Source organism: Apteryx rowi, unplaced genomic scaffold, assembly GCF_003343035.1.
Source record: "Apteryx rowi isolate R43461 unplaced genomic scaffold, aptRow1 scaffold_89, whole genome shotgun sequence".
NCBI classification, from domain to species: Eukaryota; Metazoa; Chordata; class Aves; order Apterygiformes; family Apterygidae; genus Apteryx; species Apteryx rowi.
In genome coordinates this window covers 1,009,813-1,026,673 of record NW_020451193.1, presented here as the reverse complement: position 1 = coordinate 1,026,673, position 16,861 = coordinate 1,009,813, and the positions used below count along the sequence as shown (strand labels likewise).

The window sequence follows — 16,861 nt, the reverse complement described above, 5'->3', positions numbered from 1 at the left end:
TTCTGACCTCTTTTAAGATGAGGAAATTTCCTTTGCATTGTATAATTTGTAATCTAAGAAAAATAAAAGTATTGGATTTGTAGAATCAGTTCTGTTGGGTGTTATTGACATTTGCCTGCTGGAAAATATTTTGCATTTAATTCCAAAAACGTGACTCTTTTTTTTGTTACTCTATCTTGTGACTTCTCCACATTCATTCTGTTACTGTATGAGCGTTAAGCTAGGGTATGACATACGTTTTGTTTTTTTTCTTATTCTCATAATGTCTTGGTTAATATGATTCATTTTTACTGTTTGTTAGCAAGTAATGCAAGTAATCAGAACTTTGGGCACCATACTGTAACTTTAAGATAAATAGCACACTTCCAATAAGAGGTTGAGACTTTTTTAGACTAATTTATATCTTCCTAAAGTCCTAATAATGCTCCTAATATTAAAAATTCAATTAAGCTGTAGAAATGGCTGGGTTGTGTATATTCTTAAATGTTTTGTGTTTTCTTTTTAGGTTTTCAAAATAGACCAAAATCCTTAAAAGTGTTTGTTAATCCAAGCAGCCACAAAAGAGAAGCCACTCATGTTTATTATGAACAAGTTGCACCTCTTTTTAAGCTTGCAGACATCAAAACGGATGTCACAGGTAAGTTGCTTCAAAAGCACAATTTAATCCTTCTTGAAACTAGTACTTAAGCATGCAAGACAATTTGAATTTACTGCTAATCCTTATTGGCTTTGTCTGCAAGTAGTGTATTTGTAACTGTGGTTAATACAATGCAGTATATTTTTGTTTCAGCAAAAAGGTTTTAGTAATTCCGTTATTCATTAAATAACTTCCCTCTATGGATATCAGTACAAGTAATATAATATCATTTGTGCTTTTAAAGCAAGCATCATATAAAAAGAGGAGGGACATCTAATCTCCGACGGTCTTGTGTATATTTGCTTATGAGTTGTTCCGGAGTTCTGACAAATTACGAAGTGTGCCTTTTCAGAAGGCTAGTTGTATATTAGGACAGATTCCTCTGGACTTCTCTCCAAGCATTATACAAGCCAGTTGCTTCAGTGTAATAAAAGTGTTGATTTGTTTTCCAGCAACATTTTGGGGATTTTTTTTTTAAATTTAATCATTTTCCTCAAAACACTCACACTTTGACTAGATGTTTTTCCCAAATCATGTAAGCATAATTTTTTTTAATGTATTGAAGATCAATTGGGAACAGTGGAATATTTATTGCTTCTATTCAAATAATAATTAAGGGATCCAGACTGTCTCTAGGTCCTTTTGTGGTGATTCTTTGCCAACATTTAGATTCTCAAAAACTTTATAGATTTGTTTAGGTCCTTGGGCCCTTCAACGTTGAGCTTCAGGGCATCTTGGTTAGCTTTCTGGTTTCTTCATTACCATATCCATCTCTTATTCTGAACAATTCTTTAAACTCAGTTTACTTGGGAGTACCTAGACTCATTCTTACGACTCTGAAGAAAAGGAGAAGGGACAACAAGAAGTCATTCATCTCTTCTGCTCCTCCTTTCTTTACAGCAGTATCCTAGAATACAGCTCTAAAAAGAGCTATTGCAGGCCTTGGCAGGAAAAGGCAAACCTTAATCCTGTTTGGTCTAGACAATGCTTTTACAAATAATCAGATAATACAAAGACTTCCATTTAAGAACAGCATAGGGCCAAGTCTGATAACTTTAAAGTATTTTGCCAATAGAATGAAATACAAACTCCTGTATTAGGCACTTTTATCTCTATATTGTACATGGGAGAGCTCCACAGCCCTGACTCAAATTGCCTCGTGTTGGTATGCTGCGCCTAGAAGTAGCCAAGGGTGGGCCTTTAGCCCACCCTTGTCTCTTCAGTGGGACAAGYGTGGAAGTATGTCTTTTTAGTCCTGTGTACAACTGGGATCTGTTGCTCAGCTCCTTCTGAAAGTCTGTCTTGCTTTCCTTACAAGTTAGTGACTGACATCTTGTACTAACTTAGCCCAAAATGATACAACTTTGAAAAAGTACCTTGGTTTCTTATATAAGATGAGTAACCATAGTGAACAAGTAGTGCTAATTATGGACAAAAGAAGACCTGCTTCTTTGAAAACTATGGCAAGGGAAGAGAGGAGGAGTTATGGCTAGGTCCTTTCTTTATGTGTTCAGGGCCTTTCTTAGTATTTAGGGCTCTGTCTGCAGAAGTGGGTAAAGGGCTGGAGACCAGTCTTTTAACTCCTGGAAGATATGGATCTGCATATCCCACTTAGCGTGCTCTTTCAGGCTGTAGAACGCTTTCATGTTTATGAACATTTTCTTTTCTCTGGACCTAATAATCTGAATTGCAGGTTGGAAAGTGGATGGAGGAAGGAGAAGGCATGTAGCCATAGCTTCATGGCTGTGGCTCTTTTCTGAGGGGTAAGCAATGTGGCAGAAAAGGGGGTTTAGCTGGTATCATTGACTCTGCTGGCGACTGAAATGGCCAGGAGGCTGTTGTGTAAAGGGGACAGTTCTACTTGTTCTTACTTGGGCAGACCCTTTTTAAGAGAAGTCATGATGCAGCTGTATTTTGTAATCAACCATGGTCTCTAAGTGTATATTACTTCTCTTCTGAGAGTATCTATTGGTCTAACAGCATAAGAGGGGCTTATCTGAAGAATATGTTGTTTCCAGATTCTGGCTGAGTTTCAGGGATAGCCTAGAAGCCCGGCTGATTAAGCCCTGTGATGACAAGGACAGTTCTCCTGAGGCACAGTGGCACAGCTTGGTGTCGGGAGAACACTACCGTATAGGTTCAGTGCTCTAGTGATGTTACCCTCTGATCAGCAATGGTTTCCAGATAGCAGTTTTGGATTTAAGGCCCCAATTTCTGCCTAAGGTCTGCTTCGTCTTTCATTGAATTTGCCCCTTGGCTGTCTTGTTTGATTAACTTCTTGTAAGAAATATAACAGGGAAACAATTTTTTTTTTTCTTAAAGCAGTAAAATGTTAATGATCTGATTATTACTTCTGTCCCCTTCTGTGAAGAGACTGAAACTTGTGCTGCATCAAATTTGGTCACAAAACCCACCAAGTCTACAGGGAAGTGGTATATAGTATTCTACAAATAATTTTACATTCATAATATTGTAGTTCCCTTTAATACACTGCTGCTATTCTTAGGTTATGTATTTCATATCTATGTGAAGTGTAAACTCTTTGGTGTAAGATGTTTTAACCAAAAAGGCTTTTTCCTATGTCTGTTGTAATTGGTTTGAAAAATCATTAGTTCCAGCTTAGACAAAGTATAAATCAGGTGGGTAATCCTATAGTTGTCCCTTAAACTTCTTGTGAAATCATGACTTGCTGAGTTAACAGGCCAAAAATTGTTGTGGGCAAATTTGATTTAGGTATGAAAAGGTGATAAAGCCGTAAGTGTTTGTATATGAAACTTACCTTGCTAATTTTAGTATCTGTATATGTGTATTTTAGAATTATTCAGCCCATAATTTAATGTAAAATCAATTGAAGATTAAAGATTAACACACAAGAACGAGCATGAAAAAGAATTCAATCTCTGTTACAATTACCGTGATAATTTCTTAACTGCAGATTTCTTAATCTCTCTCTCTCTCTCTTTTTTTTTTTTGAGAGAGAGAGAGAGGAGACAAGGCAATGTCAGCAGCTTTAAGTTTTAAATGTCGCATAGACATATATTTCTCCTGCAAGACGCAGAGGATGGTGTAAGCAGATTAATAATAATTCTGCCTTCTTAGAAATTGAATGTAGCCTTGTCTGATCACAGTTTTTTAGTGGTGCAAACCTGAGTAAGAGATGACTAACTCAGAATATGTCATATTTTTAAATTAGCTATTTTATTTGAAGTAACTATTTTAAAATTATCCATCTTTTATTTCCCCCCTACTGGTTAGTGTTTTTTTATTGTTTTTACTGTGGACATAACCTGGTTTGTTTAAACTTTTTTAAAGGCAGCATTCTTATCAACATATATGAAGTTAGCATTTCAGCTGTGTAATTTCAACTGGAATCTTAAAGCTGGAATAATAAGCCAAATTTGTAGTAATAGTTATATAGATTGATTTATACAATTTAATATAAACTAAGAATATCATTCATTTTAAAACTGCTTTTTGTAACTGAATAAAAACAGTTTAAAGCTTTAAAAGCATTATTAGCTGCCTAACACTCCTCCTACAGGCAAAATGAGAAAACTACATTAGTTTTAAGTGCTCATAGAGAAATACCTAATTATGAACTACTTGAAATGGGTCACTTTGGTTTTTTATTAAGTAAATTGAAAGTGTTTTTTTTTCCTCAATTGTTTGGGATTTTGTTTGTGAAGTTGGAGTGTCATTATTACTAACTTTCTGAAAGATTGCCAGTATTTACATACAGAGTGCTGTACAAAGGTGTATGAGGTATTAAAAATTGAAGGCTTTCACTCTACAGTGTTTACGCTAAAGATTCTTTTTACTTTTAGACTTTACACATGTACATCTTTAAAGCTTCAACCTCTCTGTATGCAAAAATCATAATGCAAATTTGAATCTCTGAAGTGACTTCAAGCACATACACAAGGCAAGACTTAAAGGCTACTAAAAAAACCCTCTTAGACAATGGAGTGCTGAAATACAGAACTCTCTTCATCCAGTCTTGTATTTTGGTATCTGACTGTTGATATTACTATTTAATATTTTTAGTTCCTACATGATAAAGCTTGCCAGAGCTTATTTTTCATTTCAACTTTTGTTGAAATAAAATGTTTTTACAGATTTGGTGTACTGATGTTCCTTCTTACACAAGAATATACAGCAGTCAAAATAAGCATATAAGTTAATAAGTGAGTTTTGAAATAGTATTTACCTTCCCTAATTATCTTTTTTTTTTTGCCAAATTATTTTGCACACTCCAGATGTATTGACTTTTAGTCATAGTAGTTAAATTAACCACAGGTTTTAAGTTACTTGGAAAAAAACCATATCCCTGAAGTACTCAATGCAATAGAAAATGGGAATTAACAAATTTAAGTCTGTGAAATAATTACAGTACGTTAACAGTGGTTAAGGGACTAAGCAACTTTTAAAAACTGATATTTATACAGTCTTTTAAGAATTTGGCAATTTTGAGCACTGCAGCTGGGGTATAGCTTTTAGGAGAAGAATAGTGAACTATTCTGAAAATCAAGTTCAACAAAAACTTGCTCTAAATTTGAGGTGCCTAAAAGTATAGACAAATACTGATAATTGGGGCCAGTATTTTATATATATTATTTTTATGTATTTTATATTTATATATATTTTATATATATTATTTTTATGTATTTTATATTTATATATATTTTATATATGATAGTCTTGCTAAATCTCAACATGAACTTAAGAGAAATAAATAAGGTAACTTCAACCGTCTCCTAGCTGTCAAAAGAAGCTGTTTCACTTCTCTTCCTCATTTTGAGTCTTCTGCTACCATTTATGTACAACAACAAGCTGGAGGTCTAGGCAAAAGCAATAGCCACCTTCCTCCCTCTTCCTCCCCTATTTTTAAGACAGAGTCACTAAAGAAAAGAGAATAATTCAGAATTTGGGCCAACAACATCAGTTTAAACTTGCTATACACTTTTTTTTTTCCTGCAAGTGTTAACACCAGTTAAGCTGTTGTTCTTATTAGTGGTTTTAATCCTATTGACATTAGTCTATGAGCAGAGTGCCAGTATTCATACATGTCATATGGAACCGTCCCATATTTTGAAGGGTCGAACTAATTACATGTTGCTTTTCTCTATCTTTATGTAGGGACTAAATTTTTAGCTTTTTACTGGCTGCATGAAATAAGGTGTTATAACGTTTTGGATTACGTGATGCTTTGTTCGGGCACCGTCAGTGCCCTTCTTTCAGTTTGTTATTATTTGAGACTTCATATGTGCTTTTCAATTAAATTTGGCATTATAAATGGCTGGAAGAAAGCCTTAAGAAATATTTTTGTGGCATAACTTGCCTCTGAGCATGTTTTCTTTTACAAAATAAAAAATTTACTATATCATTTTAATTGTTTCTTTTTAAATGAACATAATGACATTTAGTTATGAGCACAGTGTAATTTGGTTACCAACTATATGTTTTCATGGGAGGATTTTCTTTCACAGTAATGTAATGGTAAGATGTTTGAACCTTTCTGAATTAACAGACTACAAACGCACACTATAAAGTTTTATCAGTCACTTTTTTTCACATGCTACAGATACAGCTAAAGGGTTAGTTCCCATCTTTAAAAGCAAAGCAGAATGCTGTGATACCTTAAATACTGTCCTATCTTTCAGAAGAGGTCCTGCATGAAAATAATTCTGTAAATAATTCCTGAAAGCTGTTTTACTGATAGGTGTTTCTTTTGCAAAATGAAATTCTCTAACTTTGATATCAAAATAACTCTAATTTTTACTTAAGAGTTTCCAGAATACCAAACACTACAACTTTGTTAATGGAGTTTGGGAGATTTTAAAGTTGTCTGCTGATGCACAGTTGTATACTCTGGAAAAGTGTAGCAAATTATATCACTTTTATTTATAATGTATATTTTACAGAAAATCATTGATGTTGAAGAATGTTCTATATATACACTTAACACACACACATACGTGCGCGCGCACACAGGAAATGAATAAGTGTTAAGTTTTTTCCATTCTTGTAAGCAGCATTTGAGTAGTTGGTAGAAATACTGCATTATAATGGGTACAGGTACAGATACGGCATGATTGTTTTAGACACCAAGGCTAATAATTTTAACAATATTTAGAAACACTGGAGAAAAGGCTTCAAATATGCTAGCACCAGGGACAGACAAGCATGAAAGATTAATGTAATTTTGCATATAATGATGCACATTCTTACACAAAAAATCCATCTGCAAGTGTCATGTCAGTCAGCAAAAATCTTTGATGGGTGGATGCAGCTGGGCTGTCTCTTCTGGCAAAGCTGGCCTAGAAAATGCTAAATGTAGTTATGATGCTTTGTGCCATCTGTAGTATGCCAGTTTATCCTGTCTTCACTGGCATTTACAGTACTACATAGGGTATCAACAAACACAGAGACATCAATGTGGAGTGACAGATTCATTTCCTCCAGAGGCTATGAACTCTGGTGTACGCTTGTGCCACCTTCCTCTGTGTGTTATATTCTGTTGTCACTGGTATTTGGCTTGATTTCATATTTCTGTGTTTAACTCCTTATATTTTTTGATTTAGCAATTTGCATATCCTAACACAAAGGCAATTAAATTTGATTGATACTGAAATATTTCAGTCTTAACTGAGGATAGGCATACATTTTCCTGAAGTTTAAGAACTGTCAATGCTAAAACTTCTATTTTGAAGCAACAAACATTTTCTTTAATTCTCTGAATTTAAATGCACCAAATAGCCATATGTTTTGTGTCAGCTAAGTATTAATATCATGTCTTTTCTTAATGTAAGAATAAGATATGCACACCTTCTTATACTTTCAACATATTTAATGATTGAAAATAAATTCTGAACTGATGTAATGCATGTTCCTTATGTTAGAAGGACAAAAATAAAAGCTCTTAAGTTACCTATTTTTCTGATATTTAAATAATGTTACTTTCCACAGTAACTGAATATGAAGGACATGCTCTTTCAGTACTTAAAGAATGTGAACTCTGGGCATTTGACGGGTAAGTTGGCTTGTGGTAATGAATGGTAATAGATCCCATAGCATCAGTTTTTGTTTGTATTCCATCCAAAACTATGCCAGTAGATGTTTCATGAGTTACTGTTTCAGATATATATTAAGCCTGAGAAAAGTAGTTCCCATTAGACATTGTGGGTTTGTTTTTTATAATTTTCACTTACTGACAAATAGGTATGTATGTCTGATTCTTGAAAAACATTACATTACATTTACATTAATAAATATAAAACTTTCTTCAATACATTTCATGAAGGCTGCAGCCTGCATACCTCAAGAATGACAGAAACGCTCTGTATTTCACTCCATCCATGCAAATGGCTCTTAAAGAGAATGTTTTATCTAAAAGTAACTTGAATGTCGTAAAAAAAAAAAACCCACAAAAAACTAAAAAAAAATCAAAAGAAACATTCAAACTTACTTGAAATCAAGAATGGAACTGCATACTCAGTGTAAGTCATACTGCTATGTTTTAATTTTTTAATTTATTGTAAATATTGTCAGTGCTATTGCTGGCTGGTTTCTATTTGATTTCTCCAATTTCTCCAGCTCCCACTAAGTTTTGCAAGATCATAGGCCACTGCAGTGCCACACCTTGGTGGCGAATAAGGAGAGTGTGTTTGCGATGCTGCTGTTGTAGCTACATTTGCTAGTTTGCACTGTGACAGAAATATGCAAAATACATGAATGCATTTCCTCCCTAATCAGGAACCTGAGCTATTCTGGATTTCTTTAAAGGAGTATCTCAGATTAGACAGACTCTAGTGCACAGTTGATTAAAAAATTTGTCATCTGATGGTTAGGCAGGTGTTTGTTCCCCTAAGGAACTGTCTTGAAGGTCTTGGTCAAGTCTGTCTGCTCAAGACTTTCAACTGTTTATGTACAACAGGTTGGTGCTGATAAGCTGTGGAGTCCCCAATCCCTTGCACATCTCTGATTCTGGCCAAAAGGCAAGGTTAATGTTAAATTATTAAAAATTAAAGTGAGCATCATTGTTGTTGTTGTTGTTATTCCTCTGACTCTGCATCTGTTTTCAACAACAACAAGCACAACCTCCCCAAATCAGAATAAAACATATCCGTTTTCAAAAATGTCCCTTTAGGTGGACAGTTTATCAACTTACAAAGATTCCTGGGTTTGCTGCAGTGCCACGGACTTTTAAACTTAGGTGTCAAACTATAACTAAACAAAAATGAGAGAAACAACAGCAGATTACTGTTAACAAGCAGGAAGAGGATGTGCTCCAAACCTTTGTTGTATAGTCTTACCCTTTTTGACATGGACTGTGTTTAGCTAGAAAGAAGAGGCAATACTCCTGAAAATTTAGAAATGAAGAAGTAATTAGGATATAATAATAGGAACTGAAGAAAAATATTACAGAAGCTGAGATAATCCAATGTAATAACATCATGAATATTTTCTTACAAAGAGCTTACCAGTTTTATCTGTCTGAATTATTGGACATAGTTTCACAACCACATTCAGATTTATGAGATTTTAAGTAAGTGTCGTCTAAAGTAAACCTGACTTATTTAGAAAAACCTTTAACCGTAGAAAAACCATTAACTTTCATACATAGTGATCTAGAGAATCACTTAATAGTTGCTTAAAACAAATAGATAACAACAGAAAAAAAGACACTGGTTGTAACAGAGCTTTTACAGACAAATGCATTCCTCTGTATAGCCATAGCAGGTGGGAGTTTAATTACACGCTCCAGAAGCAATGATTAAGTACCTTCATGCACAGGATGGCTGGTACTAGGCTTTTATACCTTGCTAAATCCCTCAACTGCCTGCGTAGCGTGTGGGATTAGCTGTATTTAAAGCGTATTTAGTTTTGTTGTAATATTTGAGTTGTTATTAGAATGGCAGTTAAAAACCATGGAAAGCCTTTATGGGTCAGTATTGTAAGATTTAAAGAACTTTTCCACTTAAGCACTTGAGCGGATGCTTAACTCTACCATCTGATTAGTTCTTTGGCTCCAGTGTTCAGTGCTCTTGCATATGTTTTATATAACATGTGATACAGGTAAGTTGTTAAATATACTTATTTCTACTCAGAAGAAAGGAGAAATAAGGATGCTTGTTTTGTTCATTAATGTTTACTGATCTGATAGTGAAGCCCTAACATTTTTAAAGAGCAGAATGGTTTTTAGCTATTTGAAATATCATTATGTAGATGATATGTGACAGCTACCTTTCATTTGTTTGATGAGCTGTGAAACAATTTATCTTGCACTGCTTAGCATCTTTGTTTTGTAATAGGATAGTTTGTGTTGGTGGAGATGGATCTGTCAGCGAAATTGCTCATGGTCTGCTACTTAAAGCCCAGATAGATGCTGGAAAAGACACAGACTACGTACTCAGGCCTGTCAGAGCGCCGCTTCCTCTTGGAGTAATACCAGCAGGTGAGGCAAAAAATACCATTAAAGTTTGTTAATCATCTGTTTTAAATCCCTCTGGCATGTTTTGTAGTTTTGGCTACTGAAGATTCAGTTACTCAGGGGAGCTATTGAATAAATCCCCTAAATCAGTGATTTAGATTGATTACAAATGACTAGATTTTAAATCATTAGAATAAATTATATTAATGGCACAGATGAGTTCTTTACCTAAAGAAAGAAGCTTTGGAAGAAGAAAACTAGAATTCTCTTCAGCTGATCTATGTGGAGAGCAGCAAGTTTTGCCCTTTTGTGCTGGCAGAAATCATACTAAATGCAAATTTCATATTTTGTAGAATTTCCTTCATATAAGCCCTTGTTTTCTCTTCTCCCTCCGGTTTTCTTGGCAGGTTCTCAGCTGGATTCATGTTTAGGGTCTATTTATAAATGGTGTCCCGGGAATGTCTTTTGTGGATTATATAGGAAAAAGTATTGTGCACACAAAGCTGCATTCCACAGGTCTGAAAAAGCATCTCTTTTTTTGAAAAATCTTTTCCCTCCTTTCTCATTATATTGCCTGATTTCATTAACTTGTATCTTGTTTTCTGTTTTGTTTTCCTCTCTTTTTTTTCTTGCCCTTCTCCGAGTATGATTTGGGCTGGACAGAGAAGCTTATCTAGAATAGATACAGGCAGGGATAATTCTGCACTGATGCCTCAATTGCTTTCCTAAAAGAGGAGGGGTATTTCTGCATGGACAGTCCCCTCTGGTGTAGATATTGATGTGATTATTTTGTATTTTTTAAGATGTTTTCAACTAGTAAGGAAAAAATCCCTGCAGCCAGGTGAACAGCAAATCATTCTTTTCAGTTTCCTGCAAAAAAATTAAGCAAGTCACTCTGAATTTGGCAAGCAGTTGCAGTTTTCTAGGTGCCCTGACTTGCTTTGCTTTACAGATTGCGCACGACAATGAAGCACTTCTAAAAGCAGTGTTAAAATGAGCAGTAATTGTAAAACGTGAAATTACACTACCTTTTTCAAGTTAAGCATGGAAAATGATTCAGTGTAGTAATCTCAAAAACATGAAGCAAATGAATTTTAGGCCAGCGGTTTGGCTTTAACTTGTCAGTTCAGTTGCTGTGAATGTCTCGGTGGTGGTGTGACCTGGAATCTCTCCAGCCCTGGCTCCGTGCTCTTTGGGTGTGCTTAGGTCACTGCTCCTCTTCATTACTACTTATACCCTTAAGGTTAATGCTAAAATATGTCATGATCAAAAAAGATATGTACACCAAAAATAATGCCATATATCATGCATTTGGAAGCAGTCTTCATTACAAGATGACGAGACCAATTTATATAATAGTGTGAGAAACTTCTTAACAGATGCAGCAAACTTTAAGCTTATTTTAATTCAATATTATGTTACACACTAATTAACCAAAAGTGGTCATGTAGAAATAGGTAAGTATGATATTTGTGTATATGAAAAAGATGTAACTTAAATGTCAATTAATCTTTTTTTCTTCAGAAATCCATTATACCAAATACTAAGATTTTCTAGTTGAGTAAGAATAGAAGCTACATTATAGGATTGCATTATTTGAATGGATTAAAATCTGGGTTTTGGCCTCTCTAAGTAGTTAAAACAGCATTTTGAAGTTTCAGCCTGCTTGATCAGAAGGAGTTGCTTTGGAAGCAGTTTGCCTCCTGAAGAGAAAGGTCCGGAGGGGAGCATGTTTTTACTGGAGTACTCTATTGAGCTAGCAGACCAAGCTGCCTTATTACGGTCAAAATCAAATGGATCAGATGTGGGGAAGCCTGCAGTTGTACTGCTGGCCATTAGCAGTAGTGGTTGTTGCTATGGGAACTACTGCTAAGGCACTGTACGGAGGGGGAATCGGATAAAGGGGAGGGGGGACCTGGCAGGACATTAAAAAAGCTATCCAGTCCTTACAGAACAAGAGACAATCTATATCTGATGGCTGTGAACCTTTTTGTCCTAAATGGTTCATTTAAATAAATTCATGATTTCCAATTAATTCCAAAACAAAGTATTACTGAGGGACTGTTAATTTCTGTGATATTTCAGGCAAAGAACCAAAATGTTGGTGCAGTTTTCATCAGAATTTTAGATATGCTTGACTAGGAAGTCATTACATCACATTTATCTGTTTGGATGGGGGAGACATTAACAGTCTAATGAATATTCATGTTGTCTGGTTAATTAAGTTAATTGTACCGCAGAAGTGCTTGCACTTCCAAGGACATCCCTTCCCTTCCCTTCCCTGCCTCCCCCCCAGTTTCTGCTGGGTGCCTTCCTCAGTCCTGCTGTTGCTGGCCTGCTGGGACTTGGTCCTTACTGTGATGCTTTTGCACGTTCCATAGGAAGGAGATTGCAGGAAGTTGTTTGCAATGTCAGGAAAATAGGTTAATGGGTTAATTTTTCAAGCGGAATTATATTATTGGAATAATAAAGTCTTTTTTTCTGTTAAAATATTTACTGGTGACAGAGATGTTGGAGTTGTATGGTTGAAACGGTTTTATACTATTTTACGGTGCGAGCACATGCATGAGCTTCAAAAAATGCCTATTAGTCGCCATAATAATATGATAGTGTTCAGGGGAACCATCTTGTTGCTGGTAAACAATATCCCAGGTTTACATAGAGGAGAAAAAAAGTTTAGGTGACTTGGGAAAATGCACAATGTTTAAAAAAAAAAACTCAAATCTGCAAAGTTTTGCATTCCAGCATTATCTTCCGTATGTTAACTTTCACTGTTTTGAGTCTGTTTGTAAGCTTTTTTGTGGCTTCCTGTGTGTACAGGACCTAGGTAACGAGACTCTAACACGTTACCGGGTCATTCTTGGGGCGAGAGTGCTGCTTCGGCCTTATCGTACGCATGTGAGGGCTTTCTGAGAGAAGGTGAGGGTGCTGCTGCAGCACAGCTGCGCTCCTTCGAGATTCGCAGCCTGGGAAAGGCTCTTTCTGAATGCAGTACTTAGGTTTTCAAACACAGAGGGGAACTCGTTTTGTTTTCTCAGGAGTCGGGAAAGGATGGGTCTTTGTCTTGTTTACTTCTGCACGTGTTAATGAGCTCTACAGACTTAAGGCTGCAATTACTTGTGCCTATTCCATTTAGCAGGCATAGGATTTAATTCTCATTAAAGTCAGTATGAAGACTGGTATTGACTTCAGCCTGGTCATTTGTTTCCTCTTTGCCATCTGTATTGATAAACTGCTGTTGCTTAAATGAGGAATCCCAGTTTTAAGACATCCTGAGCCTGATCTTCAGAAGTATTTTTCACCCTGTGCTCTTTTATTAGCTTGATCTTTAGTGACATAGATTTTTTTTTTTTCCCTTCAGAATAGCAGCTTCCCTACTGTCCATTTGCAGGAAGTAAACGCAATTTGCCTGACTTCCAGTGATCTGAGTTGTTTGTGACTGTGTTTTCCTTTTGCTATGTTTTTGAAGAGAGGTTTTTTTTATTCCAACTCCAAAACATTCTCACTTTGTTTTTTAAAAATTGAAATTCCTATAAAAATCAATTAGAGTTGCAAAAATATGATCCAAACTATTTCTCTGGCTAAGCAAAATTAGTTGAATCTAGAGGTTAAATGTCATAAGTCTTTTAACCATGAAAGGGGTGTTGGGCATGTATTTCAATTAGTTTGTAAAGAACTGCTTTTTAGATCAAAGCTAAATTGTTCAGGTTCTTTTGTCCCAGCATTTTCTGTATAGAACTGTATTTTATAGTCACTGAATTGAAAAGCTTACCTGTTTGCATATTAAATAACATCTGGAATTAGAATTATGACTTGCATTTTTATGCTTATTGTACAGAAAGGAAAATTCAAAGAATATGGAAAAAATATTTTTAGCAGAGTTGTTGGATATAAATTATTGAAACTATAGTATTCTTAATAAACTGCTCTTCCTGTTAGCATTCTCCATTTAGAGAGACTTCTGGGGAAAAAAGAAAAGACTTGTGTTTTGCCTTTGAACCTACCACTTCTGTTTCTCTCAAAGTACTTCATAATCCCAATTTGCTGGGTTTACTCAAGCATTTTTTCTTAAAAAAAAAAAAAAAAGAAAAAAAGAGAGAAAGATATTAATAGTAAAGTCATCTATAAAATTTTGAGAAATAGATTACATTAATTAGATTACATTTCTTCTTGAATTGTTCAAAAAAATAAAAATGGACTCTGTGAGTTGATGATAATCTGTATTTAACTTCTGTATGTGCATAACCTGATTCCTTACATGTACCAGTGAAGACAAAAACTTGAAAGTGGGTTTTATGTCTGTTATCCTAGTGCATGTACCTCTCTTATTTCCTCCACATGGTAGGAAGCCTGAGGTCCTTACTCCTAGCTCCTCTCTTTGACGTTTTGGAGGCCTTCCGTGAGGTGCCAGTATTTTGAACTACTTTCAAAGGCTAAGGTGATCTAAGGAGGTAGCAGGCACTCTGCAAGATACCAAGATACAACTCCCAGTTATTTTCCAAAATCTTGCTCAGAGAAGTTATTGCAAAAATCAAAGCACACATGGCTGAATAAGAATGACAAGATGCCTTTAGAACTGTGGACACTAGTCGTCGTCTTTAGTATTTTTCTACCACTAATATGACATCAAATGTAGCAGAGTTTTGTGATGAATGTAACTTTTTATTATAGTATATGATGCTTTTAAACTGCTTATTTAAATATTGAGTGCTTCTTGTTTGAAATGTGATGGACCCTCCCCCCTCACCTTTTGATAGCCAAGTTAAATGCTTCTATAAAATTCAAGGCAAATTTGGTGTACAGAGTTGTCTGTTGCTGCTGTAACATTAAGTAATTCAAGCATTAAGAAAATGCTTTGAAAATCTGAGTAAGAGACCCTAACGTCCCATAAAGGAGTGAGTTCAAACTTTCTCATTGGCAATTGTTATCTTTTTAATTAATCTGTTAGCGAATGTGTCATGCCTTACTCAGTGATACAAAGCAGCTCCGAATGTTCTGCTTTCTTGGTGACAGACCCTGGCTCTTTACTTCTACGAAAGTGAATCAATTCTGTGGCCCTGCTACTTTGATCACATCTCTGGCTTTTCTTACCAATGACAGAATTCAACTTGAAATTCTGTTTAAAAACTATACCCATTTAGGAAAGAGAAAACCATCCCTTGTCCATTGATCTGCAGGCCAGGATTTTTAAAATAAGGCAATATCTAAAATTCAGCTGATGATACACAGTATTTTATGGCCTATAAATTAGAGTAGGTGGGCAAAACTTACACATATACCCATGTTTCTTGCACAGGAAAAGTGACTTGCATATCAGTCAAGCGCCACCAAACGTGGGTCTTCAGAACCATGCTCTTTTTTCTTAGCCTACGGACGGTTAATTTTTCATTCTGTCTTCCAGCTCCCTTCCTACCCTTGTTTTAAAATTAATCTCTATCCAGTGGGTATGTGTTGAATGGAAGCCAGTAATTTGTGGGCCAATCAAATTCCACGTTATCTTTTTTTTCCCCCTCAATCATTAGCTAGTTCTTGTATGTAAAACTGATGTATAACAATCAACTGATTTTATTCACTTTAGTTTCTAAGAATTAGTTCTAAGAATTAGTTTCTAAGAAAACAAAATGTAGTCCGCTTGAGGCGAAACAGCTACCTTTGACTGGATCAAGTAGAATTTTATTGGTTTATGGCATTTGTTTTTAATGAATTTGCAGAGGGGATTTGGTATACGTATGGATGTTTTAATGGTTTTAATTTGTACTATTCAGCATTTCTTCTGTTACCAAGACTAAATAATTCATGCTGCTTTTTTTCTTTTGAAAATGCGGTAAATGTCTCAGATCCTTCATCCAAAGCTTTGAAATATATTTTTTCTATTTTCATTCTTGTTGCTATTCTGCGCCATTCTTATTTTTACAGTAGTTTGTGTTGACTTTTACAGGTACTACTAATATTTTGGCCCACACGCTCTATGGTATTAAGCACCCAGTGACTGCAGCATTGCACATTGTAATGGGTAAGTATTTTTACGTGCACTATCAAGTTTTAAACAATGAAGCAGCATTTAAAAGTTTGCCCTAAAAATAGATAACCAGTTGTTTAATAAACACATAACATTATGCTTTATCATGGTAAATTGTATATTGTAGGATGTTGAAATCCAAATGATTCTAATCCTGAGTTATGGTGTATCTGAAAGATTATGATTCTTCAAGCATAGTTTAGAAACAAAGATTGTGAACTTCATCTTCTGATACCAAAAATCTGGCATGGAATGGTGTCTGGTTTTTGCATTAAAGCCCTTTGATTTGATGTTCCTTTAATACAAAAAGTAACCTTTTCCAGACTTGGTGGTGTGAACAGTGTTATGCTTTTATTATGCAGTGGTTGTTGCATGATCATCTGACTGTTTAAATTGAATGCGCCTGCAGGTAGCAACAGGAAAATATGCAATACTATCTGCTTGAGAAAGTGTTTAGGTTTGGACTCTTCAGGGAAATATTGACATATTTCTGAGCAGGTATTGCTTACTTCTTTATCTCCATGCACATTTCTTTCAAATACCAACAAATTCCATTGGGAATCTTTATTAGCAGAAAAATTGTATCACTTGCCATTCAGTCTGCGCAACAAATAGGTTTTTGAATGGGAAAACGTAATTATGCTAAAAGCAGAAAAACTAGGTTGCCGGTGCAAACCTTTCCTTCAGTACTTAGGAAATAGCAAATACTTAGCTTAGCAATGTTAATATTCCTCTTAAAGCAATTTTTGTTTGGGATATGTATTCTTAATGAAAA

The 16,861-nt window shown here is 35.2% G+C and overlaps 1 protein-coding gene across 1 annotated transcript in view; it reads left to right on the top strand.

Annotated features, from left to right (window-relative positions):
* Nucleotides 1–16,861, top strand: part of CERKL (ceramide kinase like) — a 35,112-nt gene that overhangs the window by 9,540 nt on the left and 8,711 nt on the right. The window contains exons 2-5 of the mRNA XM_026090979.1: nucleotides 506–637; nucleotides 7,604–7,667; nucleotides 9,949–10,091; nucleotides 16,006–16,080. Of these exons, the coding sequence (XP_025946764.1) occupies nucleotides 506–637; nucleotides 7,604–7,667; nucleotides 9,949–10,091; nucleotides 16,006–16,080 (414 nt within the window). The remainder of the gene's footprint in view (nucleotides 1–505; nucleotides 638–7,603; nucleotides 7,668–9,948; nucleotides 10,092–16,005; nucleotides 16,081–16,861) is intronic.